The sequence below is a fragment of the Vicia villosa genome, unplaced genomic scaffold (genome assembly GCF_029867415.1).
Source record: "Vicia villosa cultivar HV-30 ecotype Madison, WI unplaced genomic scaffold, Vvil1.0 ctg.000181F_1_1_1, whole genome shotgun sequence".
Classification (NCBI taxonomy): domain Eukaryota; kingdom Viridiplantae; phylum Streptophyta; class Magnoliopsida; order Fabales; family Fabaceae; genus Vicia; species Vicia villosa.
The window spans coordinates 521,470-536,884 of record NW_026705054.1 but is presented as its reverse complement, the minus strand read 5'-3'; the positions used below and the strand labels follow the sequence as shown (position 1 = coordinate 536,884).

Sequence of the window (15,415 nt, the reverse complement as noted above, 5' to 3'; positions counted from 1 at the left end):
CCTTGGATTTATATTAAGTAGATGTATTTCAATTAAAAATAAAAATAAAAAATTTATTTTATTTTTTAATACATGTATTCCATTAATGTATTTCATTATTAGTTTTATATTTAAAATTTACAATAATACATCCTTAGTTTTATTGTCGTTAACAGGTTGGCATACCCCTTCTCATTACCTTTATCATCTATCATATAAGAAAATTAAGTGTTCTTAAAAACCCTTAATTACCCTTCTTATTCCTTAATCACCCACGTGGCAAGCTTTACCATTAAGCATTCTATTTGATTGTTTTAAAACTCATAATTCCAATAACTTCCAATTAATAAATTTATTATTTTCAAATAATAAATAAATATATCATATAAGAAAATGGGTCCTTTCCACTCCTAAATCGTATCTCCACTATCAATGGCGGTTATGAAATTGAAATCTTCCGCCTCCATCTTCCTAAACCACCCTTCTCACTATTCCGCAACCCATTTAGGTGAATCGATTTCTGATTTTCATTCTCGTGATTTTGCTATGGTTTTAGGTCCAAATTCAGAGAGACTTCCAAGAAGGAGAATCCTAACAACAAGTCTGTCGCTGTGGTGAGTTTTAGGTGTAGTTTTCCTTATTCCACAATCAGTAACTGTTTCATCACCCATTAATCTCTCTAGCACATCTTCTCATTCTGCTTTCTCTTTCATTCGTCTTCTCACTTCCAATGAATTGGACTTCTGATTTCTTCGTCTTCTCTCTCTTTCGGACAAGTTCGATTTGGTTTTTGAATTAGATTTTGTTGTTTCAGGTTTGGTGACACTGCTAGTGTTCAAATCCACCAAGGGTGAGAATCACAGTTCTGTTACTTTGGTGTTTTCTATAATATTTGTTTTAATTTGATTTGTTTGTCTCAGGCTCACTTAAGGTGCTATGTGGTTATGACATAGTGGAATTTATGTGCGCTATGGAGTTGGTGGTTTCTTAAGCAGCATTTCGATCATTGTTGTGGATCATGTGACAGAAAACAATGGAAAAAGCTATGAAATCAAATAGACATAAGCGATAATCTGAGAAATCGGTTTACAAATCGCTTTGATATTTGCAAGCGATAATCTGCTATCAACAACAACCAAATCTGATTTTTGTGTATTGTTTTATCGTTGAAGGCCTCCAACTTATGGAAGGTAATTTTCTTTTTCAATTTTAGAATCTTGCATTTTCAATTTACTTTTGGATGTTTAGGGATAAATTTATGGTTTTTTATTTTATGGGTTTGGATGAAGAATCGTCAAAGTTGTTCAAGATGTGAACTTTTTATTAGGGTTCTCTTCCTTAGTAGAAAAAATTGTTGATTTTTTAAGGATTGTGTTGTGATATTTGATGGTTTGGTTGAGGGGTTCAACCGAATAAAAAGCTTAGTTTTGAAGGCTTCAACAAACAATTGCTTCTTGAAATGTCACTTGAGGTACATTTGAGTTTAATACTTACAAAATAATAGTGAATGATGTATGGTTGTAGAAAAACCAGTAAGTTGTACTATAAATATATGTAATTCTTCATAAGTGCTTATTCTGATGTGGTTGAGAGAAAAAAATCAGTAAGTTATTTTTTTATGCCAATATTGCTTTATCAAACATGTTACAGTGGTGAAAGAGAGGAAAAAATATTTGTTTGTTTCGTAGATAATGATTATATTAACTATTTTTCATATTGGATATGTAGGTACTCGCCAAGGAGTGATTGTCTTAAATATGGAGGATGGTACACTACATTTCCAAGCTGATTTCTTGTGGAATAGTGAGATATTTTATTCTGCACCAGGGTTATGGTAAGGCGTACTTCTCAGCAACCTCAGCTCATGCACTGCAGATGGCAATGCCGTGGCTTGAGGTTTTTTATTCTATAATATTTTGTGCTTTTTAATAATAAGATAAGATTTTTATCTTATATTATATAGGATTTAGAGTTTGTGCAATTTCACCCAACCGTTATATATGGAGCAGGTTGCCTTATAACAGAAGTTGAGGATGCATCTGATCTGATGAAAAGATTGTCCGATAAGAATAGGAGTTTCATGGAAAAGAAACTCAATAAACTTCAAGAGAGATGGAGTTATTTGGACCTCAAATAGTGGTTAGCAACTATGGTGAATATATAGATGAGATCATGAATATCGTTTGATTTTATGTTTTTAGGAATTAAATTTATAGATATAAGTTAGTCCAATCAATCATTTCAATTTGGAATATTCTTCAACTTTTAACTCTTTATAGGAATCACAATCATTGTTGGTTAATGGTATTTTTTATTCAAAACTTTGTATTAAATATGATGTTTAAATGCTATTTTTATTCAAAACTTTCTGAGTTAATGTATTGAATATGATGTTTAAATACTTTGTTTTTACAGGAGACTACGACGTTGTCATTTGCTGTCGGCCGTAATATATATTGGTTTTAGAAAATGTATGTCAAATCTTATTATCACTTCTGTTTCATCATACTGGTTTTTTCTTTTTGTTGATTTGAGACAGGGTAATATTATTTAGAATTGATTGAAGAATATGAGTTTAACTGGCTATGTTTCTGGAAAAAATTGATGACAGGCAATGGCTGATATTGAAAAGGCCATTATGGAAGATTGGAAGCTTTAGATAAACACTTAACAAATATATTGTGTTAAGTGTTTATGTTTTTTAAAAAAATACACGGTTAGTCTAATGTAAATTTGTATTGACTTAACCCCAAGATGGTTTTTTCAAAAAAAATCACACGGTTAGTCTAATGTAAATTTATATTCTTAATCCCAAGATGGTTTTTTTCTTTTTATCGTGCTATGATTACATGCCGGGAAGTGATTAGAGCAAATAAATCTAATGTAAATTTGTATTGACTTAATCCAAGATGGTTTTTTAAAAAAAAAATCACACGGTTAGTCTAATGTAAATTTATATTCTTAATCCTAAGATGGTTTTTTTCCTCTATCGTGCTATGATTACATGCCTTTCCTCTATCGTGCTATGATTACATGCCGGGAGGAGATTAGAGCAAATAAATCTCATATAATGGGTCCTATTTCGGTTTTTGATGAGTTAAAATGGTCGAAATCGGATTTTGAAATTGTATCCATTGAAATCCATAACCGACCGAAGCTGGCAATATATTACTCCTATATGTTAACTTTCTTCATTTTATGAATAACAATAGCATACAAATAAATAAAGTAGAATAGCTGTCCTTTTTACTGCTATGCATTTATGACCACAACTCTACTCTATCATCACGTGTACCTTCTTTCTTCTCAATTTTTTTTAATTTCTATCATTTATATTGATAAAACTGTTTTTTTTCTCTCTGAAAAAACACAGTTCACCATGGTTGTTTACAACACCATTTTTACTTTCTTAGACTTCTTCCTTCTCTCAAATTTTCTTTTTTTCTCTTAACCATGTTGTCTTGATGAAGATGCTGAAAGCTATGTAAGACCGAAACAAACCAACCGAGTATAACCACAATCCGATTAACAAAGTTATTGTAATAATTTATCTTTCCAAATTTAGTATAATAAATTAGGTTAATTACTAGCCATTTTTTATGAGGATTTTAATTAAAAAATTCGAATTGTTTATAATAATTATTAATAACTATATTAATATAGTTTTTATGATGTCATCATAATTAATAATAAGAATTAATTATTTATTATTTAACTTGAATTTTGTTAATTTATTGTCTATTATTTGATTTTAGTTGATTTCATTGAATGAGTGATTAACGTTAGTAGGATGATTTATAAAAATAATTTTGTATAAAGAAATTATAAAACGAGGGAATTTCAAGTAGAATTGATTCTACATTTTTATATTTTTTTAATTCTAATCATTTAAGTGCAATATTAACTTATCAAAATGTTTAAAAAAAACTTTTTACTCAAAAATAAAACTTTATTTTTCTATTCAAATATTTTATTTTTAATCTATTCTATATATAAAATATAAATTTTAATTCAGAATAATATATTTTTTAAATTATGTTATTTGTATAATCTTAAGATTTATAAAAATAAAAAGCAACAGTTTCAAAATAAATAAACTTATCTAAATTAAAGGTATGATACACCTCAAATTTATCATTTTTACATTTACCATCTATTTTGTTATTAAAAAAGTTAAAAAAAAAACTATTTATTATAATATGTATGATAATTTTTTCTATTATCAAATATAATATATCATCTAAAATTATAAATAATTTAAGATAAAATAAATTGTATTAAATTTTATTTTATGATAAATAAAAATGTAACAAAAATATTTTATTCATTGAATCGTATTTATGTTATAATATATATAGCAAGTTACTAATTAAAATTTATATAATTAAATCAATAATCATAAAATCTTCTTTTGATATAAAACGATCATACAATATAATGGAATAAACCAACTTTAATATAAATACTAATAGAATAAGACAAAAATAATACAGGTGAAATAATGTATTATTTTAATTTCGAAAGATAATGTATTATAAAATAAATTGGTAAGATTATAAAGTATATTATTGTGATCTAGAACAAATACATAAGTAATGTATAAATTAAATAGTATCAAAATTGTATGAGAATAAGAAGTAATTTTAATTATTTTATGATCACAAAAATAAACTAATATATAATTATTGATTCAAACATGAAAATAATATGTATTTAAAAGTTTAATAAATTTTATTCTCTTCTAATATAAAAAATTTATGCCGCGAGAAAAATAAAGTTATTGATAAAAAAATTAAATAATAACGGAAACAAATTTACTATTGACTCAATAATAACGGGAAAATAAAGTTATTTATCAAAAAAGTGAAAAAAAAGGAACAAATTTACTATTTATTCAATTATTTTTTACAATAATAAGAAATAAAAAATAATATTTATATAGGAAAAAATAATATTATTAAATCAAATATTTTTGGAAAAATTATAGGCAACAGTTTATTAGGTTTTAAAAACATATGCGCATAACGCACCAATACTTGTACAAATGCACGGATATCCATATTTAGGATGGCAAAATGGGTCGGGCTCCCCGCCTTATGCCCCTAAAAAATATGGGGCAGACAAGCCCGCCAAATGAAAATGGGCATAGAAATCTAGGCCGCCCTGCCAAGGTGAGGGGTTGGCGGGCGATGGGCTTGCCCACCTATTTTTTACTTATTTTTCTTATTTTTTTAATAGATTAATTGTCTTTTTTATATTTCGATTAGATTTTTTACTTATTTTTTAGAATAATTTTCTATAAAATATTATTTTAATAAATTTCACTTAAAATATATTGTATTATTCACAAATAAATGTATAAAATAAAACTATCAAGAGTTGTTATTACTATAATTAACTAAAAAAGGGTGGACTTAAGTAGGGACGGACTTAACGGATAGGCTAGGTGTGTTTTGAAAGGCGACAAGCTTTGGTTGGACAGGCATTAGCGGGCAGCGGGCTTTGGCGGGGCGGGTATAGGTGGACAGAAGGCCCAAAATCCCAACTTAATCCGCCATTTTTTTGACGGGTATGCGAGCCGGCCCAGCGGACCACAACCTATTTTGCCACCCCTATTCATACTAGAATCCGTCCGAACAATTAAAGAAATTTAAAGTAAATATATTTTAAATAATGTATGAATCTGAACACAGCCAAAACGTATTTATTTATGTTATTAATATTTATTTATATAATTAAAATAATATTTTTAAATACTATGTTATTAGTTGATATTTATAAAATTAAATGATTGCATAAATATTATTATAAATAATGTCAAAACAAATTTAATATTTCCATACGGAAAAATATACGGTTGATCAAAATATTTGTATACATGGAAAAACTATATTTATGCTTCAAATATAAGTAAAAATATATTTTTTTTAAATAATAAATTTTTTTAGTTAACTAATTTTGCCTTTCTGGTTTTTCATTCTTATTATATTTTAGAAACATATGCGCGTAATGCACCAGTATCCGTACGAATGCACGGGTGTTCAGATCAGAATTTGTATGAACCCACGAGTTATTATATTTTTTGTACTATTTTATATATATATATATATATATATATATATATATATATATATATATATATATATATATATATATAATCCAAACACAAGAAAAATGTAGTGTTTTTTAATTATTTATGTTACTAATATTTTTATTTTAAAATTAGGTACACTTTAAGATACATTATATTTTAAGATAATATTAAAAAAGTTAAAATATACATTATTGTAAAATAACTTTGCTTTTATTAAAAAAATATGTCTTTCTTTTAAAAGTAATTTTTTTTTTAAAATAATTTTGTTTTTCTCATTTATATTTTGAAAACAAAATCGTACGTACCACACACTAGTACCCGTGCGAACGCACGGGTATCCCGCTAGTTTTAATTTTAAAACTAATTTTAGTATTAAAATTTTGATTATTACGATTATTATCAATAATAATAATAATATTATTATTATATTAATAATTATAATTTTTATTAATGTTTAGGCTAAATTACATTTTTTGCCCCCCTATTTTGATGTTTTCACGATTTTAATTCTCTATTTTGTTTTTAAACACTTTTGGTCCCTCATTTCCATTTTGGCTTAAAAAAACAAGTATGTGTTATTTTTTAAAATAGGTAGCTCATTCTCGTGGGAATGGGGACCAAAAGTAAGGATGCGGACAAAAAAACATAATTTAAAATGTGACTTTAAAAACAAAATAGAGGACTAAAATTGTGAAAACACAAAAATAGGGGAACAAATACTGTAATTTAGCCTAATGCTTATTATTATTATTATTATTATTATTATTATTATTATTATTATTATTATTATTATTATTATTATTTATTTCTGTTTTTACTATGTTCCAACAAAAAACGAATTGACATATTTTTGTTTATTATTTTTAATAGTACATTTTTTATCTATATTTTTTAATCATTATTTAACATAAATATTTACTATTTATAATAACGTTGCTGGACTCGCCGTCCTCCAAATAGATTTGATGTTTCTTTATCTTTTGATTTTCTTCTTCTCCGACCTTTCGCAGTATCAATACATATTTATTAAACTCTTTTAATTATTATTTAATTGATAATACTCATGTTTAATTTTATGGGATATTTAAAATATTAATTAATTAACTCCATTATATAAACGGGAATAAGTTACAATATTTTTATAAACATGACAAAGTTTACTGTTATACAATTATTATTATAAACGGTTATAAGTTATAAATATTTATTTTTATAAACAGGAAAAAATCAACCAATGATACAATTATTTTTATAAACTGTTATAAGTTATAAATATTTCTATCAACGGGAAAAGTCAACCGATGATATAATTATTTTTATAAACGGGAATAAGTTACAAATATTTTTATAAGCGAGAAAAAGTCAACTGTTGATACAATTATTTAACGAGTTAACTTTTTTTTAAATTTACACAAATTATTAATAAATTAGAAATGTCCAAATTATTTTATAATTTACAAATAAATTTAGTTAAGTAAACTTTTGTATGTATATTATTAATAACAATAACATTTTATCTATACAATAGTAATCTAACTATAAGTAAAATTTGTAAATTATAAGTGTTTTTAAAATGAAATTTTTTACTAAAAAAATATTTAACCCGTGCCTCGCACGGTCTAAGTATGTTTATTTCCGTAATAGTGCTTGCCTTAGTCTAAGACATCATTCACCAACCCTAAATTTTTTTAAAAAATAAAATAAAAATTAAACATATCACCATATCAAAATCATATCTCATCACAAGTATCTTAATATTCATCACTAACATGCATGCTTACATCATTTCAAGCAATATCATTTAATTAAAACTTAAAAAAAGAGAATGAAATTAAAACAAGTAACAACATTGAACATGACAAACTTTGTTGTATCATTATTGGTGTAGCGACTCACAATATACATCTAATCCCAATTTGTTTCCAACTCATTTTCATGGACAATATTTTATATCCACACCTTTCCCATTTTTCAATTAATGTTCTTTTAACAAGTCTAATTTCTATACACAAAGAAAAAACAAAAACCGGTAAAATAAATGAAAAATGAAAAAACCCTCTAACTTTTTCAACCACTTGTTGGGTATGAAGCAAGCAAATTTGTAGGTACACAGTGAGAATTACTCCAAGACTTTGCATGAAGTTTAAGAATCTCCCTTGCTTTCTCCTTAGCCTTATTTCCACTATCAACTTGAAGAACCAAACAAAGCTTTGCAACAACACCTATTTGCAGCATTTCTTGAACAACTATATGTGTTGCAGAGAATCTTGCAACTGATAGAAGAATCCTCACTGCTCTATCATTAGCCATTGTTGAAATTCTCAAAATTTTCTTTGAAACAATAGCTAAACCACATCCATGGCTTAAGAGTTCAGCTCTTCCATCAGCAGATTGACATAACATCTCCAACAGCACCAAAATCATCTCACACGGCTTCCTTTCTTTGCAATCAAGAAGAAGTTCTATTAAAACAGAAACACAGCCTGATTCCACTGCTCTTACTCTATTTCTCCCAAATTCAACGAGTGGAATCAATGTTTGCAGTGTTGCCTTTGACGCCTTTTTTGATATCTGATCTTTAAGAAGCTGAACTAGTTCGACGAAAAACTCGGTTTTTAGATTTGCTAGTTCTGATGGATCAGCAACCTTTGACATAGATTTCAACAAAAAAACTGCGTATGTTCTTGAATCATAATTACCCTTTTGCATTAACCTCAATAAAGAGTCTAAAAATTCTCCATTGTTGAAGTTTAAGAGAGTTTTCAAACCTTGTTCGGTTAAATGAAGATTGTAAAGGATGCTTACAGCTTCATCTTCTGCACCAATATCAAAGTCAAAAGCAAAACCTTCAATATTATCATCATCAAGAATATTAGTTTCGGTTGATTCTGTTGTTGAAGATGAAGATGAACAGTTTGTGTTGTTTTTTGTTACTATTGATGCCAAGAACTCTACTGCACCGGCAGATTCGATACACCGTCGATTTGTTTCGCTCTCGGAGGCTATTGTTTTGAGCTTTCTGAGTGATTGAATAAGCAGATGAGGTGAATCCGAAGATTCAGAAGCTTCTTTGAGGTGTTTTTCTATAAGGGTTTGTGTTGTTGGTGGTTTTGGAGTTGGAATCCTTTGGACACCATAAGAAGAGTTAATGGTGCACCATGCTTGAATGAGTCTACGAAGAGTGTGGTTTGGTGTGAGAATAATGAGATTTTGGTGATCGTGTAAGAGTTGTTGTTTTGTGACAGGACATGTATTGTTTTGGGACGAAAAGAGCCATTTTTCGATGGATTGTCTGTCGTAGGTTATTCCTGTTGAGACAGTAACAGGATCGTTCATGAGTTGTAGTGAAATAGGGCAAAGGAAAAATGGTGAAACATCTATATCTTGATTCATTGTGTATGAATATTTCAGAAGCAGAAAGCTTGGACTTTTTGAGAAGTTGTTGCTTTTTTGGTGAAGAGTTGAGAAAATGAATGAATTGGTTTGTTTGAGAGAGAAGGGTAGCGGTGTTGTTATTTATAGTTTTCAAAATTTTGGAAAGTCAATGCATGTAAAAATATGCTCTTTCATTTATTTATTTATTTATTTATTTCAAAAAGGGAGAGAGAATGTGAGTTATGACTTTTCCATGTGATCATGGGAAATGCTAAAATACACCAAATTTACCTAGTAAGGTATTACATGAACTTGAACAAGGCAAAGTTTATCGGTGAAGAGTAAGGTTGTCATGAGCAAAAGGGAGAAGACCACTTTGCATATCAATGGCGGCTAAAGTAGTGTGTGTGTATATATATATATATATATATATATATATATATATATATATATATATATATATATATATATATATATATATATATATATATATATATATATATAAAATAGAGGGGAAAGAAAAAAAATGACATATAATCTCTCCTATTTATTTTAAAATTTAATTATTCATATTCATTTGTATTTCTCACTTAGAAATGACATTCTGATAGTATACGTCATATATATATATATATATATATATATATATATATATATATATATATATATATATATATATATATATATATATATATATATATATATATAGGGAGGAGATCATTTGACACCTGTGTCAAAGTATTAATTTTGACACCAAATCCTACCCCTTTATTCTTAACAATTCAAAGGTTAAGATATATTTCCTATAAAATCTCATGTGTTAGTTATAAATGAATGTATCTTAACCTTTAGATTAATAATAATAAACGGATAGGATTTGGTGTCAAAATTAATACTTTGACACCGGTGTCAAATGATCCCTTCTTATATATATATATATATATATATATATATATATATATATATATATAATGGCAAAGCTTGGACAAAAAGTTAGAGACAACAAATTCACATAAGATGAATCATAATTAGTGGAACTTCGTAAAATGAGAATTAAAAAATATAGACAGACAGATTAACATACAATACAAGTGAGAGTAATTACAAATTCAAACAGAGTAATAAGGAGAAAAATTACCGCTTACCTTAAATTTGACATAATCCACAATCATCCTTTATTCTCCATTTTTCAAGATTCTACAAAAATCACCACAAAGTTGCAAGCTTCATCTTCAATTCAAGTTTATCACCCACGAATCATTACAAGTTCACAAGCATTCATCATCAAGAAAATCCAACAATAAAAAATTCATGCAACCACACCGACAAAATCACAAGTTTCTCTCAAATGACATTGTGACAATACCTTAAGTAGTCTACCTTTGTTTTACAGCTGAGAGAATATTTAAATAAGTCTCTACTTCTTTTTCTCTACTGACAGAATGAGCTTCTAGGAAAATAATGTAAAAGTTTTGCAAATCAGACAAAATAAAATTAGCATATTAGGAGATAGCTCAATATATAATAAAGGCTAATGTAAGTAATGAAGAAGGAGAACAAATTTGATTGCCTTTTGTTCAACACCATTAACTGAAACATTGCTTAGTAGGATCAACAATAAAGGAAGCCAAAGAAAAGAAGATAAGTTGATAAAAAAACATGTTTAGCATTGACATGCTAGACTTATAATACATTAACATATAAACTTAGTAAAGTTAAAAAAAGATTTCAAGACAGATAAACAAAAGAACTTAATTCACTCATTCTATCGAACACTTGACATGTAAGTACGAAACGGTAAATACCTTAGGAAATTTGGCACCGATTGACAAATCAGAATTGAACAACAATCACACAAGAACAATCAAAGAAAATAGAAGAAAGAAGACTGTAACCGATAAGATCTTCTACTTGGCGGTGGTGATTTTTGCGGAAGCAGCTTTCGAGAATGGAGATAGAGAAGAAGAAACCAAACCACAATCGCTGCTTTCACCGAGATAGAGGAAGGAAGAGCCCGGACAGCCGCCCGTCCTCGCCGGGCGATTGTTTCGGCCCTCTATATATATATATATATAGACGTTTTACCACCGATATAGTCCAGTTTGTGAGTCATTTCTGATATCAAGTGGTTCAAACTCCTTTTCAATCGCAGTTACGGAAGATCGACTGCGATTCTCTGGCCAATCACCACTGAACTTAACTAATCATTTATGGGTAATGCTAACGAGTGCTCCTGGGGCACTGATTAAGAGATTAAAAAGGTAAGTTGAGTTTTATTTAATAAAGTAAAAAAATATGTTTTAACCCAAAATATATGTATTTAATGCATTCAAAACATAAATAATTAGTTTTTTTAAAGAATATTGTATGTGTTCAAATGTAATGAATTTATGATATATTTTTTTATTTGGAAAGCTTAACCAGTGTCCCAGGGTATTCTTTAGCATGACTCATATATTTTTATTTTAAAGACATTAGTAATTACTAATGTGTATATATATTATTATTTTATTATAAACACATTAAATACATCTAGGTTTATTAATTATTACTACATTCGCTTATACTTAAGCAATTCTATTGTTGACATTCGCAGCTTATCTCCCTTGAATATTTTTTTATTCGAAAAGTATGCATCTTACCTCATATGATTGAGATCCAGTTATTATTATTTTTTTCATCCAAATCAAGATCCAATTTGACCTTCAATTTTATTAATATGAATAGTGAATAAATAATACTGCGTCATGTTGCTTCTATTATAAAAAAAGAATAGTATCTACAAAAAAATCTTACACATTTACCAAATTAAATACAAAGATAATAAATAGCACATGGGTATTATTTTAAGCATAGGGTATCTGATTATTTACCCCTTTTGACTTTAAATTTTTGTTGTTGATGATAATATTTTGACCTTCTCTTTTGAATAAATTAGTTGGTTGGTGTCTCTCTCCAACGTTGGTGTTTGACTATTAGCCGACATTTTAAAATGTTGACTTTTGGAAATTGGAATCCTCTGTGTCTAGAATCTACGCTGGGCCTGCAACTGCTTGCTTTGTATATCCCACTTGTCACCGCTATATTGACCAATTAAACTACTTGTTCATATCTGTTTTTGTAGGGTAAATACTATTCAATTTGTTTCTTGAAATTATAAGACTAGAATCAAGTCTCTCCTACATTAACAACTACTAACTACTTTTGAAATGTAATCTCTAAACTACAAAATATTCAATATGTTTCTTGAAGGTCTGCTTGGATTGGAATAATAGTTAAAAATATGTGTTTGGCAAGATCTTACTGAAAAATTGGAGCAAGGATATATTATTGAGATATTCTACCCTAGTAATGCTAGTGAGATTGATCTAGAGACTTCATTAAAGAGAACATCTCAATCCACTCCTTCCTTGACACTCTTAGAAGAAGAAAAATAAGAAAGAATAATATAATAATTTCTACTTAAGAAAATTGGTGTGGAAAGAAATGAGGACAAACTTATTTTATATAAGAAAAGATTTGGCTAAAAAAGAAAAGAAACCATGAATCATTTTAATGAGTTAATCGATTAAATCCATAATTCATTTGATTAGCTAAGATAAACTAGGAAATTCTAATTGAAACAACCTCCATCTCCAATAGTGGTGTGCACATTTATATATACAATATTAGATATTGTTTATATGCCTAAGAAAAACATAAAATTGCAGGTGTTGGGATTCGATGCAGGTCACTCTTCACATATCACAACAGTTGTTTAATTAGATCATGGCTATATGTGATTTAAATAAATGAAAGGAGTCTAATGAACATATATTACTTTAGTTGGTTATGTGGTCGTAGTAAGAAATTGTTACGAAATGTGCTTTTTGCAGTAGTGGAAGTCTGAACCGTAACGCCCCAAATTTAATTAAATTATTGAAGGATTTAAATATTGGATTTAGTCGAATTTGGATTGTCGGTGTTATTTTAAGAAGCGTATTTGGAATTATTAAGTTAAAGTCGGATAGTCGGAAAATAATATTTAGAATAATATTATTTATAAGTCAGAATTTATTATATTGATGGAATATTAATAAAAGTGATATTTTGGTTAATTGAAGTTATTTATCTTATTGGGCCTAAAATTGGTTGTGAAGAGGAAGTGTTAACTAAGCCCAATTAAAATAATAAAATTAGGGTTTTAGAGATATGAAGTGTAGTGTTGTCATTTAGAGAAAACAAGAGTAGAAGAGAAGGTGACTATGTCTTGAAGGGGAGATTAGAAGCGTGGAGATTTCCATCCATGGTGTCAAATTGGAGATGCAATTGGAGACCCATTGAGTTGCTTCAATTGAATAAGGTAAGGGTGGGGTTCTCTTCCTATAATGGGACTTATGAGAAATTGTATGTTGGAGATTAGGGATTTAAGTTATCGTTTAACTGTGTTAAATTGTTACCGAAACTTGGAAATTATCCTTGTTGCGGTTGTTGTTTGTTGTTGTTGCTGTTTGTTGCCATTACTGTTTGGGTTACTAAAGTGTGTGATTATTACTGGAACTGCTATGTTCGTATGGTCCTGAAGTTACTATGTTATTAAACGTAAATCTGGAATATTGAATAGATGTGAGTACTGGAAATGAAAAGGTAAGGATGAAATATAATAAGCCGTGACGTCCGGTGCATCATTGCTTCACAGGCGGCACTTCTTTCTTTTGTACTATTATTGACGGACGACAATGTAAATGGTCTTTGCTACCAGTTTCCACGTGTTCATAATTTTACTTAATGTATATATAATATTATACATGGCAATGAATTATGATTATGAAATTTTATATAATTAGAAACAATAGGAAGTGTATAACAGTAGTGATATAAATTAATAAAATGCAAAACAGTCCCATTTGATCGAATAGCCGAATTAAGCGGTATAATTAGTTGTCCGGAATTTGATGAAAATTGATGTGGTAGCTAAGTTTAATAGTACATTAACGTGGTGGTGTGATTTTGTCGAAATTGGAGGTTAATTGGTCGATTAAATTAATTGTTGAATTAATTTTCAATGAGCCTATTTAATTGGAATAAAGTTGAATTTAGATTAAAAATTCGGTCGGTCGGTAAATAGCGATATCTTGAGAGCTTGACCGTAATCATACTTTGGGATATAGTAAATCACTTAGGAACTATGGTATGATAGTAAGTAGTGAATTTAACCGAATGAATTGGATAATCGGCGAAGTAATTGAATTGTGTCCGAGTAACCATGTATCGAATTATGATCACACCTTATGAATTGTTGTGGATATCTATGTGATTGTTTATTAATGATATCGACCGTTGATTAGATGAATTCTTGGAATTGCTCTGTTGTTTATATGAAGTTGTTGTATTATGTGTGAAGTGTTAATACCTTTTACGATAAATGATGATTGTGATATAGGCGTGTGCCTTGTGACGAATATTTTATGAAGTAAATGATAAATGATGATTGTTGTGATGATTTAGTTAACATGTGAAGTTATATGTTTTCCGTGATATGCCGAAACATGATGATGATGATGATGTCGTGATGAGTTTATTTCTATGTGAAGATGAATGATTAATTGTGACGTTAAATTACCTCTAATAATTGGTAATTATAAGTGACGTGGGCGTATGCCTAGTGATGATGTGTGATTCTGATGAGTATGGTGTGTATGCCTTGTTTGTCGAGTCACATTTCATATGCATACTTTTCGACGGCCTAGATTGGCAAATTAGTGACAGCCAGGATTGGAAAATTGATGACGAAGGCTTATGCCTTATGCCCTGAATTGGCAATTGGCGACGGAGGCTGAAGCTCTGATTGGTACCACATACATATACATGAGTCATGTCCCATGTGTCATACGTGATTTATAGTTGTGACGTTTTGTGACTATATCGTGATTGTATTTTGTGACTTGTTAAATGATGGGAGTATGTGAAAATGTGAATTAATGATTT

The 15,415-nt window shown here is 28.6% G+C and overlaps 1 protein-coding gene and 1 long non-coding RNA gene across 6 annotated transcripts; one reads left to right on the top strand and one right to left on the bottom strand.

Moving 5' to 3' along the window:
• The first annotated feature begins 376 nt into the window (after positions 1–376).
• On the top strand, positions 377–2,968 carry LOC131625039 (uncharacterized). Of its 5 annotated transcripts, none has more exons than XR_009290710.1 (6): positions 377–593; positions 794–829; positions 900–1,169; positions 1,708–2,131; positions 2,395–2,450; positions 2,591–2,968. It is a non-coding gene; the product is annotated as an uncharacterized LOC131625039 (long non-coding RNA). The 5 variants fall into 5 exon arrangements; XR_009290709.1 differs by having other exon boundaries at positions 378–593; positions 1,708–2,118; XR_009290707.1 differs by having other exon boundaries at positions 378–593; positions 1,708–2,118; positions 2,395–2,968.
• Positions 2,969–7,794: 4,826 nt separating this feature from the next.
• LOC131625033 (E3 ubiquitin-protein ligase PUB22-like) lies at positions 7,795–9,547 on the bottom strand. Its single transcript, XM_058895949.1, has one exon. It carries the CDS (start codon positions 9,464–9,466, stop codon positions 8,141–8,143), a length of 1,326 nt encoding a protein of 441 aa, XP_058751932.1. The 5' UTR covers positions 9,467–9,547; the 3' UTR covers positions 7,795–8,140.
• Positions 9,548–15,415: the final 5,868 nt, after the last annotated feature.